This window comes from Ammodytes marinus (assembly GCF_949987685.1).
Source record: "Ammodytes marinus genome assembly, chromosome: 9".
NCBI classification, from domain to species: domain Eukaryota; kingdom Metazoa; phylum Chordata; class Actinopteri; order Uranoscopiformes; family Ammodytidae; genus Ammodytes; species Ammodytes marinus.
The window spans coordinates 21004444-21019575 of record NC_137213.1 but is presented as its reverse complement, the minus strand read 5'-3'; the positions used below and the strand labels follow the sequence as shown (position 1 = coordinate 21019575).

General features: G+C 40.8%; 2 protein-coding genes across 2 annotated transcripts; one reads left to right on the top strand and one right to left on the bottom strand.

The window, feature by feature from the left end:
- Positions 1-142: 142 nt before the first annotated feature.
- ccl20a.4 (chemokine (C-C motif) ligand 20a, duplicate 4) lies at positions 143-964 on the bottom strand. The gene is made up of 4 exons (XM_080033599.1): positions 850-964; positions 591-699; positions 416-496; positions 143-290 (listed from the first exon to the last, which is right to left on the bottom strand). Exons 1-4 carry the CDS (start codon positions 911-913, stop codon positions 281-283), a joined length of 264 nt encoding a protein of 87 aa, XP_079889725.1. The 5' UTR covers positions 914-964; the 3' UTR covers positions 143-280.
- Positions 965-4282: 3318 nt separating this feature from the next.
- Positions 4283-5151, top strand: ccl20a.3 (chemokine (C-C motif) ligand 20a, duplicate 3). The gene is made up of 4 exons (XM_080034949.1): positions 4283-4404; positions 4563-4671; positions 4784-4858; positions 4967-5151. Exons 1-4 carry the CDS (start codon positions 4329-4331, stop codon positions 5010-5012), a joined length of 306 nt encoding a protein of 101 aa, XP_079891075.1. The 5' UTR covers positions 4283-4328; the 3' UTR covers positions 5013-5151.
- The last annotated feature ends 9981 nt before the right edge of the window (positions 5152-15132 follow it).

Sequence of the window (15132 nt, the reverse complement as noted above, 5' to 3'; positions counted from 1 at the left end):
TGCTCCCTTCAGCAGAAGTTTGCAGCATACAAAAACTGTAAGGTAAACGTATACTTTATATAACACATTGGATCCAGGGACAGGAAATAAACACACAGAAACAGCAAATTAAAAAAATATATATTTTATTAATTGGCATTGAAGTACATGAATATATTTAAAGATATGCATTAAAAGCGGTACACAAATATAATAATTGACTTTAAGATAATACATTTAATTGTTTTCGTCTGTCTCTGTCTGATGTCCTTCATGTGATCTCCAGGAGTGAAGATGCTGCTCAAGGTTTGCTTTTAAAAAAGACAAAAAGGGAAACGTTAAATCGATTCACGTTACAGTGTTGTTTCTGGCCTTAAGATTAATGCAAGTCATGTGTTTCAGCTAAGAGATTGCTTGAATAGAGAAATTAACTTACTATGGTACTACCAGCATGGCATCAGTCACCCATTGTTCATTAGGATTGGCACAGAAAACTCTGTTTCTCACTGTCTTGAAACTGTTTTGAGACAAGGGAAGACGTCAACACATTACCTTTATTTTTTTTTAATAATTAGTATGATTTTTTCAGACTAATGGACTATTTTTCTTACATTATTGCCTTCAAGTTGCAGTAATCGATGTCCTGGATCCTGTAGTATTTCAGCATTTTCACTGCTACAGGTTTTTCTTGGAACTGTGTGCAGCAAGGGTTGCTGGGTCCTTAAAGAAGAGACATAACAGATATTTTAGCAAACAAAGAGGCAAAGTGACACATTCAAGGAGACTGTGGAAACAGTAGAGAATATAGAATAGATATCAATAACATTATGTGAAATGTACAATCTTTTGCAATTAATAGGTCATACTTACGGCTTTCAACCAGCGCCACCAGCAGCACCAGTATTACGGAGACACACACAGAAAGCTTTGCCATCCTCACACAGCTTCTCCTCAGCAGTAAATCAAGTTTTCTTATCCGGGATTCTCAAAAGAGATGAAGTGATAAAGTCTGTCTCTGGCAGTGCAGTTTATATAGGCCTATACTCTGTGAAATGGGAGTGTAGTGCCTCGCCCTAGACTGAGGAGCTACCTGGAAAGCCCAATGTTGTAATGTATTTGGGTCAAACGGGAAGTACAACACTAAGTAACCACAACAGTGGCACAAAACCCCCTTTCTGTGGGTGGGTGCATAGGAATCAAGAGATACAAGATACAATTTTTTTTATATTTAAGATCTTGGCAAGATGTTATGCAGTTGCGATGGTTTATGAATTATATGAGACTATGTGCACTCCTTGAATATTACACATTTTAGACACGATGCATGTCATATACAGTATATTGTATTAGTTGTTAGGCTATTTAACTTTATTTATCAAGCAGTGCTGGAATGTAACTAAGTACATTTAAGGAGCTGTACCATGTAAAATTTGACATCCTAACTACTGTAGGCTACATGGGGGCAGTATGTAAATTAAGTCGGTACAATTTGCTATCAAAGTAATATGACACTGACTGAAGCCGTTTTGCTGCACTTTACTTTTGATACCTTATATAGTACTTTTACTTTTGTAACATTTTGTAAGGCACATTGGAAAAGATAACTTGGTAACACTTTATAATAATGTTCATCTATAAGTGATTCATAAGCAATATATAAGTCATTAGATAATGATGAACTAATGATTTACAAAACAGTAATATATATTTGTAGATGATTAATAAGTGATATGTTAACATATCACAAATGTGATGACAAAAAGTCATCTATAAAGCTTTTAGTAAATAACCAATAAGATTTAACTATGTAAATTTTTAGTTGAGGTCACCCCTACTACACATTAGTACCTGATGATGAATGGTTTACACTTTAGATTAGGGGGATGCAAATGTTTGTAAATTACTTATTTATAATTTACTAATGATTTGTTAATGAGAATTTCATGATTTACTGAAAGCTTTATAGATGACTTACAACACATTTGTGATATGTTAACATAGCACTTAGTAATCATCTACAAATACATATATAACTGTTTGTAAATCATTAGTTCATCATTATCTAATGACTTATATATTATTTATGAATCACTTATAAATTACCATTATTATAAAGTGTTACCAATAACTATTATGATGTTATATTATTATTACTTAATAGCTGAATACTTCTTACACGACTGTTGATATCTGTCTATGCTAAGTCAGACCTGAGAACAAGAAACACACAATGTACAAAACAATATAGCAGTCTGACGCAACCCCAAACCAGACATTACAACATAACATCCTGATGACCTGTTTGCTGACAATATTATGCAGCAATGCAAAAAATACCTTTTCTAATTTGCCTATATTTATTGTCCTTGCGTCCAATTACCACTCATATAGTGATGCTGCTATACCTGCTTTTAAAAGTTTGTATATACAACAGTGAAATACCAACTAGCGTGATATAGGTGCCACCATGCAGTAAAAGAAGTGACGAGCAAGTCATAGTCAATTCAAGCAAAAAATAGAGACATCTACTGTCTGTGGGAGAAAAAAAATTCACAGACAACATTGTTACAGTCACAGTAGGAAGTTGTAAGTAATAATATCAACGATGGCTGGATTCCATTTAGTTGCTTTAGTTTCAGGGTCCTGTTATGGTGCATGCAGGTTCACCATAGTGCTATCAAGACTTAGCGCTCATTAGAACAGAGCTATGAATAACGTTATCAGTAAAGCAAGAGATTTTTCTTCTAAAACGTCTGCTGCGGAAAAGCTCTTATACACTCTATGATTAAAGGTCTGAATCAGGGAAAGTGCTGCTTCCTAAAGGGCCGAACGACTTCTTTCCTTAACCAACTGCCAATCATGACCAGTACATTTCTGTATTTTTTTTCTCTGCTGGTCTTGAGTGGGCTGCTCGACAATGCCTTTCGAAATATTTGTCAGCCTAAACCCCCGAAACCTTTTCGCTGTGAGTGGGTGTCGTTTGATGTTTTGTTCTCACAGGTCGTCAATCCAGATTCCTAAGATATCCTAAATAATATGTTGCATATAGTTTAAGGTGTCTACAATTTTGTAAAGCCTATTTTGTAACAGAAGAGAGAGAGAGAGCTTTCCAGAAAAGACTGTAACTTTGGACGACACCATCTCAATTTGACTAAGCTTTTGACCACTGCAGCCTCACATCTGAGTGCTATGGATTTAGGCACAAACAAAGAAAGAGATCACTTCTGAACCAATAACTTGTATATGTTAAAAATGGGCTTGTGAGGGCTGTTTTGAGATATATCTTAAGAGACAATTGTTAAGTCAAGACTTTGATTATATCAGAATGTGTGTCGCAGGAAATCAGCGAAGAGTCACACACAAACCTTCAAACATGGTGTGGTTTTAGTGGAAAGTTCATGATGCACAATTAGACTTACAATGGCATTATCGTGACCTAGTTCAGTGTTCCCCCCATTTACTTTTCCCCTCTGATGCACGCTTCTTAAGTATGTTAAGAGTTCCTCTGACCCAGAAAGTAACCTCAAAGCAACCTACTTGTAGCGGCCCACAAACAAGTCGAGTGTACAATGGGGTCTTCAGTGACACTTCATCATTAATTAGTATATACACTCTGCCATGAATTCTATTATGTGAATGGCAGAGACACACCTTTGTAACTTCCCATGTTGCACTGGCTCTACTGGACTCTTTGTTACATCAAGGTGTGGTTATTAAATGTGTGTGACCCAACAGTCAAAGTGATTCCCTATTCAATTGTTTTATATTAACACAAGCAACCCTTGTTTTAAATTTCCCTCTTGGGTTTAACTTGTCCAGGGATACACAGAGTCTCTCTTCAATCCTATTAATAGCCATAATGTTATTGACAATATTGTTTATATTGATGGTAAATTCCCTGACATGGCAACTCTGAATGACCATACTGGTTGTTTTTGTTTTGCTCCCACTGCAACATGATCTTTAAACACAGTACCTGGAGTTTTTTCAAAATGATATAATCTTTGTAATAATATACACACACACAAATAATCGGCACTTCCTCTATTTAACATGTGAATGAAAATATTGCTACTGTGCATGTCTGTGTGTGGGACATACCCACCTTCCTTCGTTTATCTTCATTCTTTTTGTCCGACACCAGGGGAAAGTGAGGGGAGGGGGCGGGGGGGGGGGGGGGTGGTGAGGGGGGGTTTTGGTTGTTCAAGAGACTCATTTTTTCTTTGAGTGGAAGTTTCCTGTTTCCTCAGAGGAATATATAAAGACCTGCTGCGATCAACTCTTGTCACCACAACTTCTCTAACACCACCTGAGGAGAGGAGAGACAATCAGCCAACACAGAGGGAGACATGGTGTCCATCAAAGCAACAATCTCTGGGATGACCCTACTCAGCATTTGTCTGCTGGCCACACACACATCTGCAGGTATGTGCTCTTGACTTTTTCATGTTTTTGTCTTATTTGGTTGGTTATTTAGTTTCATGCATTCACACAAATCCGGCTCGAATAGATTTTTGATTTTATTTCTCTCTTGACTTCTTTCTTTGATTTCTAATCAGATCTTCTTCCCTCTTGTGTTGCAGTGTATCATGGATGTTGCCGTAGTTACATGAAAACCAAACTACCATTTAAGGTCATCAAGGGCTACTCAGTCCAGAAGATCACAGAGCTGTGTCCTATCAATGCCATCATGTGAGTATCAATGAAACGATTTCAATTGATAGTAGATTAATAGATTGTTACATTTGTTTTTATTTTGAGTAGCCTAGGTAACATTTTTATTTATTTTTCTTCTAATGTGCAGTTTCCACACAAAGAAGGGCAAAGCATGCACCAATCCTGCTCTGGACTGGGTGATGGAATATGTCAACCGTTTGAGGTGAAATTCTACATCAGAGCAAATGCAGCCGATAAACAGCATAATTCTGCAGAATGTAAAATGTGTTTTTCTTTTTTCAAATCATAACTTGATCCATTCTCATTGCAGGATTGAAGCACAAAGGGTTCACCGCACCTCACAAGCGCGGCAATAGAGTTATTTAGCTCTCTTTTTTTTTAAAGAAGATAAACGGTGGAGCCATGTCATCCGGAAACCAAATGACCTTTTCACAGCTTTGTAACTCGGTGAACTCCTGTTCGAAGAAAGACAACTGCAGGGTAAAAAAGTGATGTGGCGCATTTCACGTAGAAACTCTGTTTTGCAGCAAGAGTTGTAATTGCATTGTATACAATTATTTTTTAATAAAAAAAATGTTTTTGTTTAGAAAATATGTTGTATTTGTACAAGTTGTATATAGAAAGTAATAAAGTTTTGTAAAAAAAGAAAAAAAGAAGAACTTGTCCAATGAATGTTTTTGTGTTGGAAATGTCCTGAAATGAATTGTTATAGGAGTTGTATGCAGATTTTCTAATGCAAACACTGTAACTACTACACGTGGACACCATCATTCATTTCAACTTCCCTGTTTATCTTCTCACGCTGGGAAACAAATAAATAATTACAATCCCCGCACTGAAAAGTTCCGTGTCCAATGATCAGAGGCTGGCAAACGATAAAAGGCGAAGTGCTGAAAGTCCTGTGACGTCAGCAGGATTCGAAGCACGTGGCAAAAGTTCAGAACAGGTATTCAGGAATTTCCCTGCAGCTGACAACATCCCTATTGCTTTGTTTAGCCTACTTCATAGGCCATGATGATGCAATGATCTTTTGCAGGGGCAGTCAGTGTTGTGTCTCTTAACTAAGGAAATGTCAACCATTGAAAAAAGGTTTATCATGTTATCAAAACACCTTAACTCCTTGACATCTTGAACCAAAATGATTCTCTTAATTGCCATAGAATTACTCTAGTGTCACATACATAATATATTGTTTCATCTTATTACGACACATCACTTAGGCTACCTAAGTGATAGGCCTTACACCAAATGGATTTTATTAATTTTTTTACATTTTATACACTATTCAAATGAACATTTTCGCATAATCCAGCATGACATATTGGATATTTTTGAAACCCTTGGGATTTGACGGAGAATTAAGCCACCTGTGTCATAGTTGTTGTGTCTTTGGGCAAGACACTTAACCTACCTTGCCTCGTGTGAATGTCGATAGTTAGCCTGCTATCGGTGTATGAATGTGTGTGCGAATGGTAAAGTGGGAAAGGAAAACAGGTCTCCCTTGCAAAAGAGTCTTCGGTCTCAATGGGATATACCTGTATAAATAAAGGTTAAAAAAAAAGGATAAGGTAGGACCTGGCTCAATTACATCAATTAATGAGAGACGTGATGTTTACATCCAGGGCCGACGGACTGCGGGGGAAAGTGCGACAGTCGTGGGGGGGCCCATCAAAAAAATAAATAAATTATTTTTTTAACAAGTTAAATGTGGGGCCCCAATCTTCGAAGGCCCTGAACAATGCCATTCCAAAAAAATAAATAATTGACTGTCTTTTTTCTCCCCTGAACCTTGCAAGGAGATCAGGGGCCTGCGCATGACTAAGGCATGTGTGCGGGAGAATAAGCAGGAGCAAGCCGACAATGAATTGAACTGGTGGCGAAAATAAACGCAGCGATGTTTCTATGGGGATATTTAGCTGTACAGATATAAGTGCTGGCAAAGCTAGAACAGTTTAAGACTCCACATCACTGTGGCAACACAACCTATCTATCAGCTCAGACAGCGCAGAGAAAAGTCTGATGAATGCATGAGAGTGATGGCCATGCACAACTGTAAGGTCAGTGTGTGTGTTGTATTTTCGTATTCAAATAAACAGTTGTTTATTTTTATAGTGCGCATTGGCATCTTTGAGTAAAATACCCCCAACATTTTTTGCCGCGGCGCACAGCGCCTCGCCTCCTGTGACACTGGCCAGTGACCACCTTCATTAAGACATTTTCTGGGAGAAACACTGCTAAAAGTAATGATTTGGTCATTCATCAAATGAAATATTGTTGAGTTGTCTGGCTCAGGGAGCCGTGTGTATTGTAAGACCACCTTTCAGGGGGCCCATCAGGACTTTTTGTATAGGGGCCTAGAATTTGGTGCTACGCCCCTGTTTACATCCTTGCTAAACGTGATGTGTTACCATCTGGCTCAAGGATGGCAACACAAAGGGAGGCCACACAGATCAATTATTCAACCAAATATACCATATTAACCGAACGATTAACTTGTGGAGTATGTAAGAATAAGATATCAGTTGTGTTAGCAGTGTATAGATGAGTGAAAGTATGGTGTAAGCATGTTGGATGGTGCATCAAACCAGACAAAGGAGAAGGCTGGTGGTGTTGCAGCAGGCCTGAATGGGAAGTGCACTCCCAGCTGTCAGACCTTGTATGGCTTCTTGAGGCCTTGCAGGTGTAAACAATCAAGCCTCCCAATACCTGCCAGAAAAGCAGCAGAGCCAGAAAGCTCAAACTGGCAGAGTGGAGAGTGAGAGATGATGACACGTTTTCCTAAGAGTTTATCCTCTTGTCACAATTATGGGGTTATGGTAAATGATAATACTATTACAATGGCAGAGCATAAAACGCAAAGAATGTTATACAGTAAGTATTCATATTTCTCATCATTAATAATATGATGGATGGAGTATGTTCTTATGTATATAAGTGAAGTTGGAGAACAAATTTATTTATACATCATTTTGAAAGTAGAAACACCAAGACAAGGTGACAAAGTACTTGATGAATAAAACATGAGTAATACAAAGAGAATGAAAAAGACCCTTTGAACACTAGGTGGCGGTAGTTTTACTTCAAAAAATAAATGATGTCTCGGCAACACTTTTATAAGTTTAGCCGTTTCAGTGCGATTTGTAGGAGAATGTGTGTTGTCAATCACACAGCATGACGATGTTCAGTGCTACAGATCACACAACAGTGTGACACTATTTCTTTCTCTTTCAACACATTAACATTTGGGGGCCTCAGAAAATGAATTTAAACAGCTAAGATTTACACCGTTATCCTGGGTGTGCCTCAGTGTCCAATCCCTGGCCATCATCTGCACCCGCTGGCAACAACAACAAAGCGGAACAAACAAACAAACAAATGAGAGCTTTCTCCTGTCGCATGAATCCGTCCCAAATGACGGTCTGGAGCCACGCTCGCAGCCGCTATTACATCACCTCCACTGTTCTGCACCACTGTACTGAGTGCTTTTCTATGAATAATACAGAGGGACTGGGGACATTGACATGGGCCTTGGTAACTGACAGCAAAAGGAGTAGCCTACATAGTGTTACAGAAGTGTGATAGAGAGACTACAGGAAGATGGAGCTGGAAAGGATATTCTGGAGAGAAACATAGCTGAATATAAGTAATATGCATGCAAGTAACACAATAAATAATCACATCAGGCACTTAGCATGGATTCTGATTCTGCACTTTATTGAGTTGATTTAATGAGACAGCCATATAATGTACAGATGCAAAACACAGCAACGGAGAGTTCTTAGTACAGACAGGCACAATGAGAAATTGCAGCAGCGTGGCCGGTCTCCCGGACAGTCAGAAGCAAGACAAGGTTATATAGACTGTGTTTTCCCATGAGGGGGTGGGCTGCTTTAGTAAAGAAAGAAAATAACGTATTGCACTCCGAGATCAGCAGACAGGTCCTCTGTCACGGCATACGTACGTACACACACACACACACACACACACACAGTCAGGCAGGAAACCAGACAGTCTCTCTCATAAAACACAGATAATGAGACACTCAATCAGAAAGTTGAAAACAATCTTCTTCCTTCAACATTTGAAAATTGCTTTTAATGCGGGCACATTCGCAGCAACACCATGAGAATATTACAAAAAAATACATAATCAATGTCCTTGTTTCCTTGTGTGGTAATCTTTGCACTATTTTTTGTTTCTTACTTCCTTTGTTCTCTTTGTCACTCCTTCATTCTTGCCAGAACTAGACAGCTAACACAGAGTTAACTGGGCTCAGCATATAATTAGACAAACAAAAAAGAGAGGGATGAAACATGTAAAGGAGAAGAGACTCCAAAAGATTACACATTCACTCCGCTTCCTTCCCCCTAGCTGCACACATAACCACCAATTAGAGGAGAAAAGAGGAGGATGAGGACAAGCATGCAGCCAGAAGTCTTTTTGTGTCTCTCTATCTCTCTCTCTCTCTCCCTCTTCCCCCTGAAGACTCCCTTGCGCCGGGTAGGGAGGAAGAGAGGAGAAAATAGAAGTGAAAAACAAGAAGTATATAAATAAAGAAATCAGAGTGTTTCACATCCGGTCGGCTGATTGGCTGACACACGAAGCCAGGCAGAACTGGGCCACAGTTGCACTCATTGTTCATTGAGCTTTTCCACATAGTCCAACCCAGCGACAGCAATGAATGTTGATTGTGACCTTTGGTCTTTTGGGTACAGTGGAAACAGAGCCTAACTTTGAGTACATGCGTGCGTCTTTGCCTCTGGATTTGCATGCGCCCACTCGCCCTTTTGTTCATTTTCTGAATTTTTATTTAATTTCACTCATTCTTGACGTTGTCGGGGCGAGCCGCGGGGCACAGTCAACGGTCGATGGTTTTTATGTGATCCATACCAAACTCACCGACAGCGTTGAATGTTCACCGAGGCAAGCGTGACAGAGGCTTTGACGGCAAGCCAAGCTGAAAGACAGGGAGGGGGGGGGGGCAGACAGACAGGCAGGGGACAGTGAGTCTCCTGTCCCCGGAGCAAACACTGCTCTGGTTATGTTCACACGATCATGTAGTGCGTTTTAAGATGGAATATAAACAGAGAGGAACAGCTTTATTGCATTACCACCACCTCGCGAATCAGAGAAGCTTGAAGTCTTTCATCTTCAGTTTAGAGTTGGCCGCAACAGCATCTGATCAAACACAGATGAAGAGGAAGTTGTTAGCACTCATATTGCACCGCATATTTGGCTTTAAAGGGTCAGTTCACCTAAAAATTAAAAGAAAAAAGTAATTTTCTTATTATCTAACAATGCAGCAAATTTTGGTTTTCTGATATCTGTCTCTGACATTACCACAACATAAAATAAGTGAATGGACATTCAACAGCAACATATTTTTTCTACCCATGAACAAAATCACTGCCTCTGTAAATCTGCCACAAAATTGTTTTCATATAGTATTGAAATTACATTATCAATGTAATTAGCTACACAGACCATGCAGAAAACTACAATCACAATCTACATTGGTTTGGAGTGAAGGAAGGCAAATTGATAAATGGAAAACTAGTAAAGAAAGAATTTTGTAATTTGGATGGAACTGACCCTTAAACCAGAACACACGCACAAAACATTTTATTTTATTTTACATAATTAATCAAATAAACCTTTCCCTGCAGTTTGACATTGCTCAGAACAATGTAACAGAATTATCTTTGAGCCTGCATGGTGCTTATGAGCATCTAGTCTAGAGGACAATGCCGTGATGTCCTACTGTGCAGCCAAGCTTTTGCGAGCAGTCCAGGCTGAGAGCTCCCATTGTCAGAAGCAGGCCATAGCTGGGAAACAACTGCCGGTAGTGTCACTGTGCTGCAGCGCGGACCGGGGGGTGGTGGGCTGACGTCAGAATGGTGAACGCTGATCTATGGTCATTCATCGCCCCGTTTCATCGACTTAAGGCTGCTGATGTCATTGAGCAGGCTAGACCCGCATCCATTACTCTGCCGACGTCAGGCTAGCGTGATAACACACTGGCTACAATGGATGAGTAATGCATCGCATTATTGTGGCTATAATTCAGAAGGTCATAAAACAGACAATTTGTTTTTAGTCTCAGGAGTATGCTGGGTATTTTGAAATATTGCCTCGGCATACTTGCTGTCCTTTATGAATATGCAAAAACCGTACAAATGTATTTGTGCGATCATGGTAAAAAGGATTTGTTAGCCGGTAGGTTGTCAAATAATGTGGTATAATATTTACAACCACTTAGTAAATAACATCAAATGCTATTAACTGCCTGCGTAATAATAAAACCTGTTTTCAGAGCTTTCTCTGCTCGTTTCTTTTTTTTCTACTGGTGCCTGACTCTGAACTGCTCTGAACTAGAAGTCTCTTTCCTCTCTCGGGGTGAAGCAAAGCAGCTCAGATAAGAGACTAAATTCATAAGCCATATTACATTTTCCCTTCTCCTTCACAGTGTCGCACACACACACACACACACACACACACACACACACACACATAACCACACAAACACGCACGCACCTCACCCCACAATGAGACCTAAAATGAAAAATGGGCGGAGGGGTTGAGGGAGAGGAGAAAATGGGGGCTTTGCCATGGCAACCCCAGTGTCAGCCAGCCATTGCTTCTTAATCCCCCCCCAGTTCAATGTCGCGCCCTCTGAGAGACCCCTGCTCTCTACAGCTGTATATTTCTTTTGTGTTGGGAGACCCTGTGTATATATATGCATGTGTGTGTGGGTGTAGGATCACGGATGGGGGGAGGGATTGGGGTTAGATGGGAGGGAGATCATAGCTTACCCCAGCTTAAATGGGGGGCCAAGCTGCAGGCCACAGAGTCTCAACATTACAGCGGGGGAACAAACCAGAGATCAAATCACATGCAGACACTCACACACACATTAAACACACACACACTTTTAAACACTATATTGATGGAGAGAGATAATCTTTTGAAATAGCAGATAATTACATCATATGGCAAACAACCGAGCCCTTCCTCCCCTATAGCCTAACAACAACCCTTCACTTGTTTCCCCTTTCTTCCTGCTATGAAACACTCATGGGCGCTTGCTCTTGCCTGAGCGGGACACTCTATGTTACTGTCAAAAGCGGTTCTGGAAGGAGTGGGTGGGGAAAGGCGTCAGCTGCTAGACAAAATGAAAAGGCCTCCGTTTGTTCCTGACAATAATTGAGCCCCATCTTCGGAGTTCCTACACAGCTGCAGCCAGATAGGCTTTCATTTCTAACTGCACATTAATAGAGAGCAATAGATTCTCCTTCCTCTACTGTAAGCCGATTAAGTGCGCAGGATAAAAATTCAAGAGGTTTATGGTCGTCTTTCTATGACGCCACATGGTAAGGAGCGGACAAAAGAATGTGGCAAACTTTGAATATTCAGCCGCCGCTAAGAAACGGAGGATTTTACGGAGGTGTTTTTTTAACGGTGAGGTGCGGTTATACCTTGATGGAAATGATCTTCCAATCCACGGAGAGTGGAAGTCAGCTTCAGGAGGCCCAATGTGAACACCTACAGATGTAAGACAAAAGCAGATACAAATAGAACAGATCAGAGGTGAAGGAATGTAGTGGGGATTGATTTTGACAAAAAGCATTGCCTTTTCTGACAATGTGACTATCCATTGTATGAATTCACGATCAATCTAATTTTCTTTTAGATAAAAAAAAAAAGTTTCCGTCTCAACAGACGATTGATGTCCAGTGCATCCTCCGGAAATCCCAAAACGTGCTTCCTCCTCAAGGCTGAGCGCATGAGGCCGGAGGAGGAAGTGCCAGTGGTGTGTCTCTGGGGTGGTCTGATGTGGCCGTGGGCGAGGCTTTAATGTAGCTGCATGTCCACTCCAGTGTATACTGTACATTCACTCGTAATAAGTAACAGACCTGCAGTCCGCCTGCCTCACACGCCACTCTTTGCCTACACATGCATGCCCTCGACTTTAATGACAGCCTTCAGACTTACTTTGGTGTTTAAACCATGGACCTATAAACACACACACCAAAAAAAGGGAGAAAAAAACAGAATTCTTCATAAGGGAGGAAAAATATAGCATTAAGGACCTGCAGTGCCCTCGGCCTAATATCTGACCCGTTAGGGTTGATTATATAAAGTGGCCATTTAAATGAAAATATGGGTAATTACAGTTTGGCTGCTTTGTGGTGGTTCTTTTTCTAGCATATACAGATCTGGGCTTGCCAAACATCTGGCCGGGATATTAAGGAAACAAAGGCTGCAGGCATTATTTAAAGAGGAAAAAAGGATATCGTCGGGCCGAAGAGTCAAACTTAAAATTGCACGTCTTTGTGGCCTTTAGCAAATGTATGTGCGGAACTTTCTCTTGAAATCATTAAACAGGGTACCCTGCCCTGCAACCACATGGTTCATTTAAACTATTGATACCTGAGCCAAAGCTGACTGGACAGACATTATGAAACAGTCAAAGTGCTCCATGCTCCAGTTTAGTCTATTAGAGAGCAAAGGGCACATTGTAACACAAGGTGCAGAGTCTGTTCAACAAGTGCGAGGACATAAACCAAAAACAAAAAAGGCGAAGAGTTAGTGCCTTGGGACTGATTGGCAGGGTGGGGTCACCCCTGACCTTTTTAACCCCAAGGAATGTTGTCATGCTGGTGCGTGTATTGTTCCAGCCTCCCGGAGGAGCCCCAGCCGTGCATCAGAGCAATGTGAACGCTGAATGTTCCTGAGGGCTTCTTCACCCCACCAAACCCACACGCAAAATAAACCTCTAATAATAAATAATAAACCCCTTTCTTCTCTTAATCCCTTTTTTTCTGCTCTGCATCCTCAGACTACAAGCAAAAGGTATTAACAGGTCTGAGAGTGCGCTGCTGCTGTCAACCTAAAACTGCACATGCACGCAAAAGGGCCTGCAAAACGAGGGTGCCAGGCTGACTGTCCTCCACGCTGACAAAAGTGACCAGCAAAGATGCAGTAAAAGACGTTTAAGACCACAATAGCAAGAAAACCTCCTTTGCCCTGTCACTCATCAATTAAAGCACTGTTTTTATTGGTCCAGCCCAGCGTGCAGATCTAAACACATCTGAGTACATTCAGAGTCTGGCTCTGGAGGAAGTCACCAGAAAGGAGAATGAGACGGACGGATGAGAGGTCCAGACAGACAATTACTGGCCAGGTATGTCCTTTATACCCACCTAGGGTTGGTCAGAGGAAATGGAGGAATTTATGATGTCATAAAAACGTGGCAGAGGAGAAGTGCCCGAGAACAGGTTGTCTCTGGAGCCGGAGCCGTAAAATACTCCTGCGGCTTCCGCTCCCTCCCCCTGACTACCGCCGCGAGATGATAACACTAGACCAAGCGCCAGTGGGTTGGAACAGACAGAAATACGGCAGCAGGGACGCCCAAAATACAAGTGTGTGTTTGTGTGTGTGTGTGTGTGTGTGTGTGTGTGTGTATAATTCAACTCATCTGTGAACGGGGAATAACAAGGCAGTTGAAATGTGCCACTGAATAATAAAAGTGCCTTGAAAGTCTTTGCTAAAGCTACACATGAAAAACAACAAAAATCACAAGTTAAACTGTCCAATAGCAGATATACTTGGATTGGATTTCAAACCTATGTTAACAAATTTTAAATATTAACTTTTTTACTTAAGACTTAAGTACATTCTGCTGCTAGTCTCAATTTGCTTTTCTTTAAGATTGTATATTTTGAAGAATATTAATGTAGTGTTGTCACTGTTACATAAGAAAAGGATTTGAAAACTATCGTAATCCATCCTTCATTCACTGACATTCTTTACTGTTGGACCATTTGATGAATCTGGACTACTCCAGAATCATTTATACCATTAAACGTCTCCTTTATGCACCCCCTTCTTTCTTCCAAACCATCTCTTTACAGTTTAAACCACAACGAAAAGGAACCTTAAAACACAGGAAGCTTCTTTAACAAGAGAAGCAACCATCTGGCGGCTCAAACTAAGCAGGTGTAAGGAAGAGAAAAACTGAAAACCTGTGATGTAGACGTACAAGACGCCAGTCCTCTTTACATGCACACACAATTTCACATCTATGTGTCTGCCCACACGGCACCGCTCTCCCATCGACAAAAAAAGATAGAGACACACTCCCACAGTCTAAGTGCTTGTTAGGAGAGAAAAAAAGGGAAGAGAGAAGGTGGTTATTTGCTCTACAACCTAACTAAGGAGGTCTCCCATTGTAAAAAAGGAGTGGCTGCACAGCCCCGTTTCCTTTCATCCCTCTCCTTGATGCACGCTGCCTTTGTCTCACAGAGGACGGAACAGCCAGCCTCTCGGCTACGCTACACTGGGCAAATACCTGGGAACCACCATCGGCCTGGTGGGAAAAACAACAAGAGGAAGAGGAGAGACAGAAGGAGAGGAAGGGGGGATAAGGTGCGAGTGTTAATCTAAAGGTATGGCGAGACTGACCAGCTAAGACAG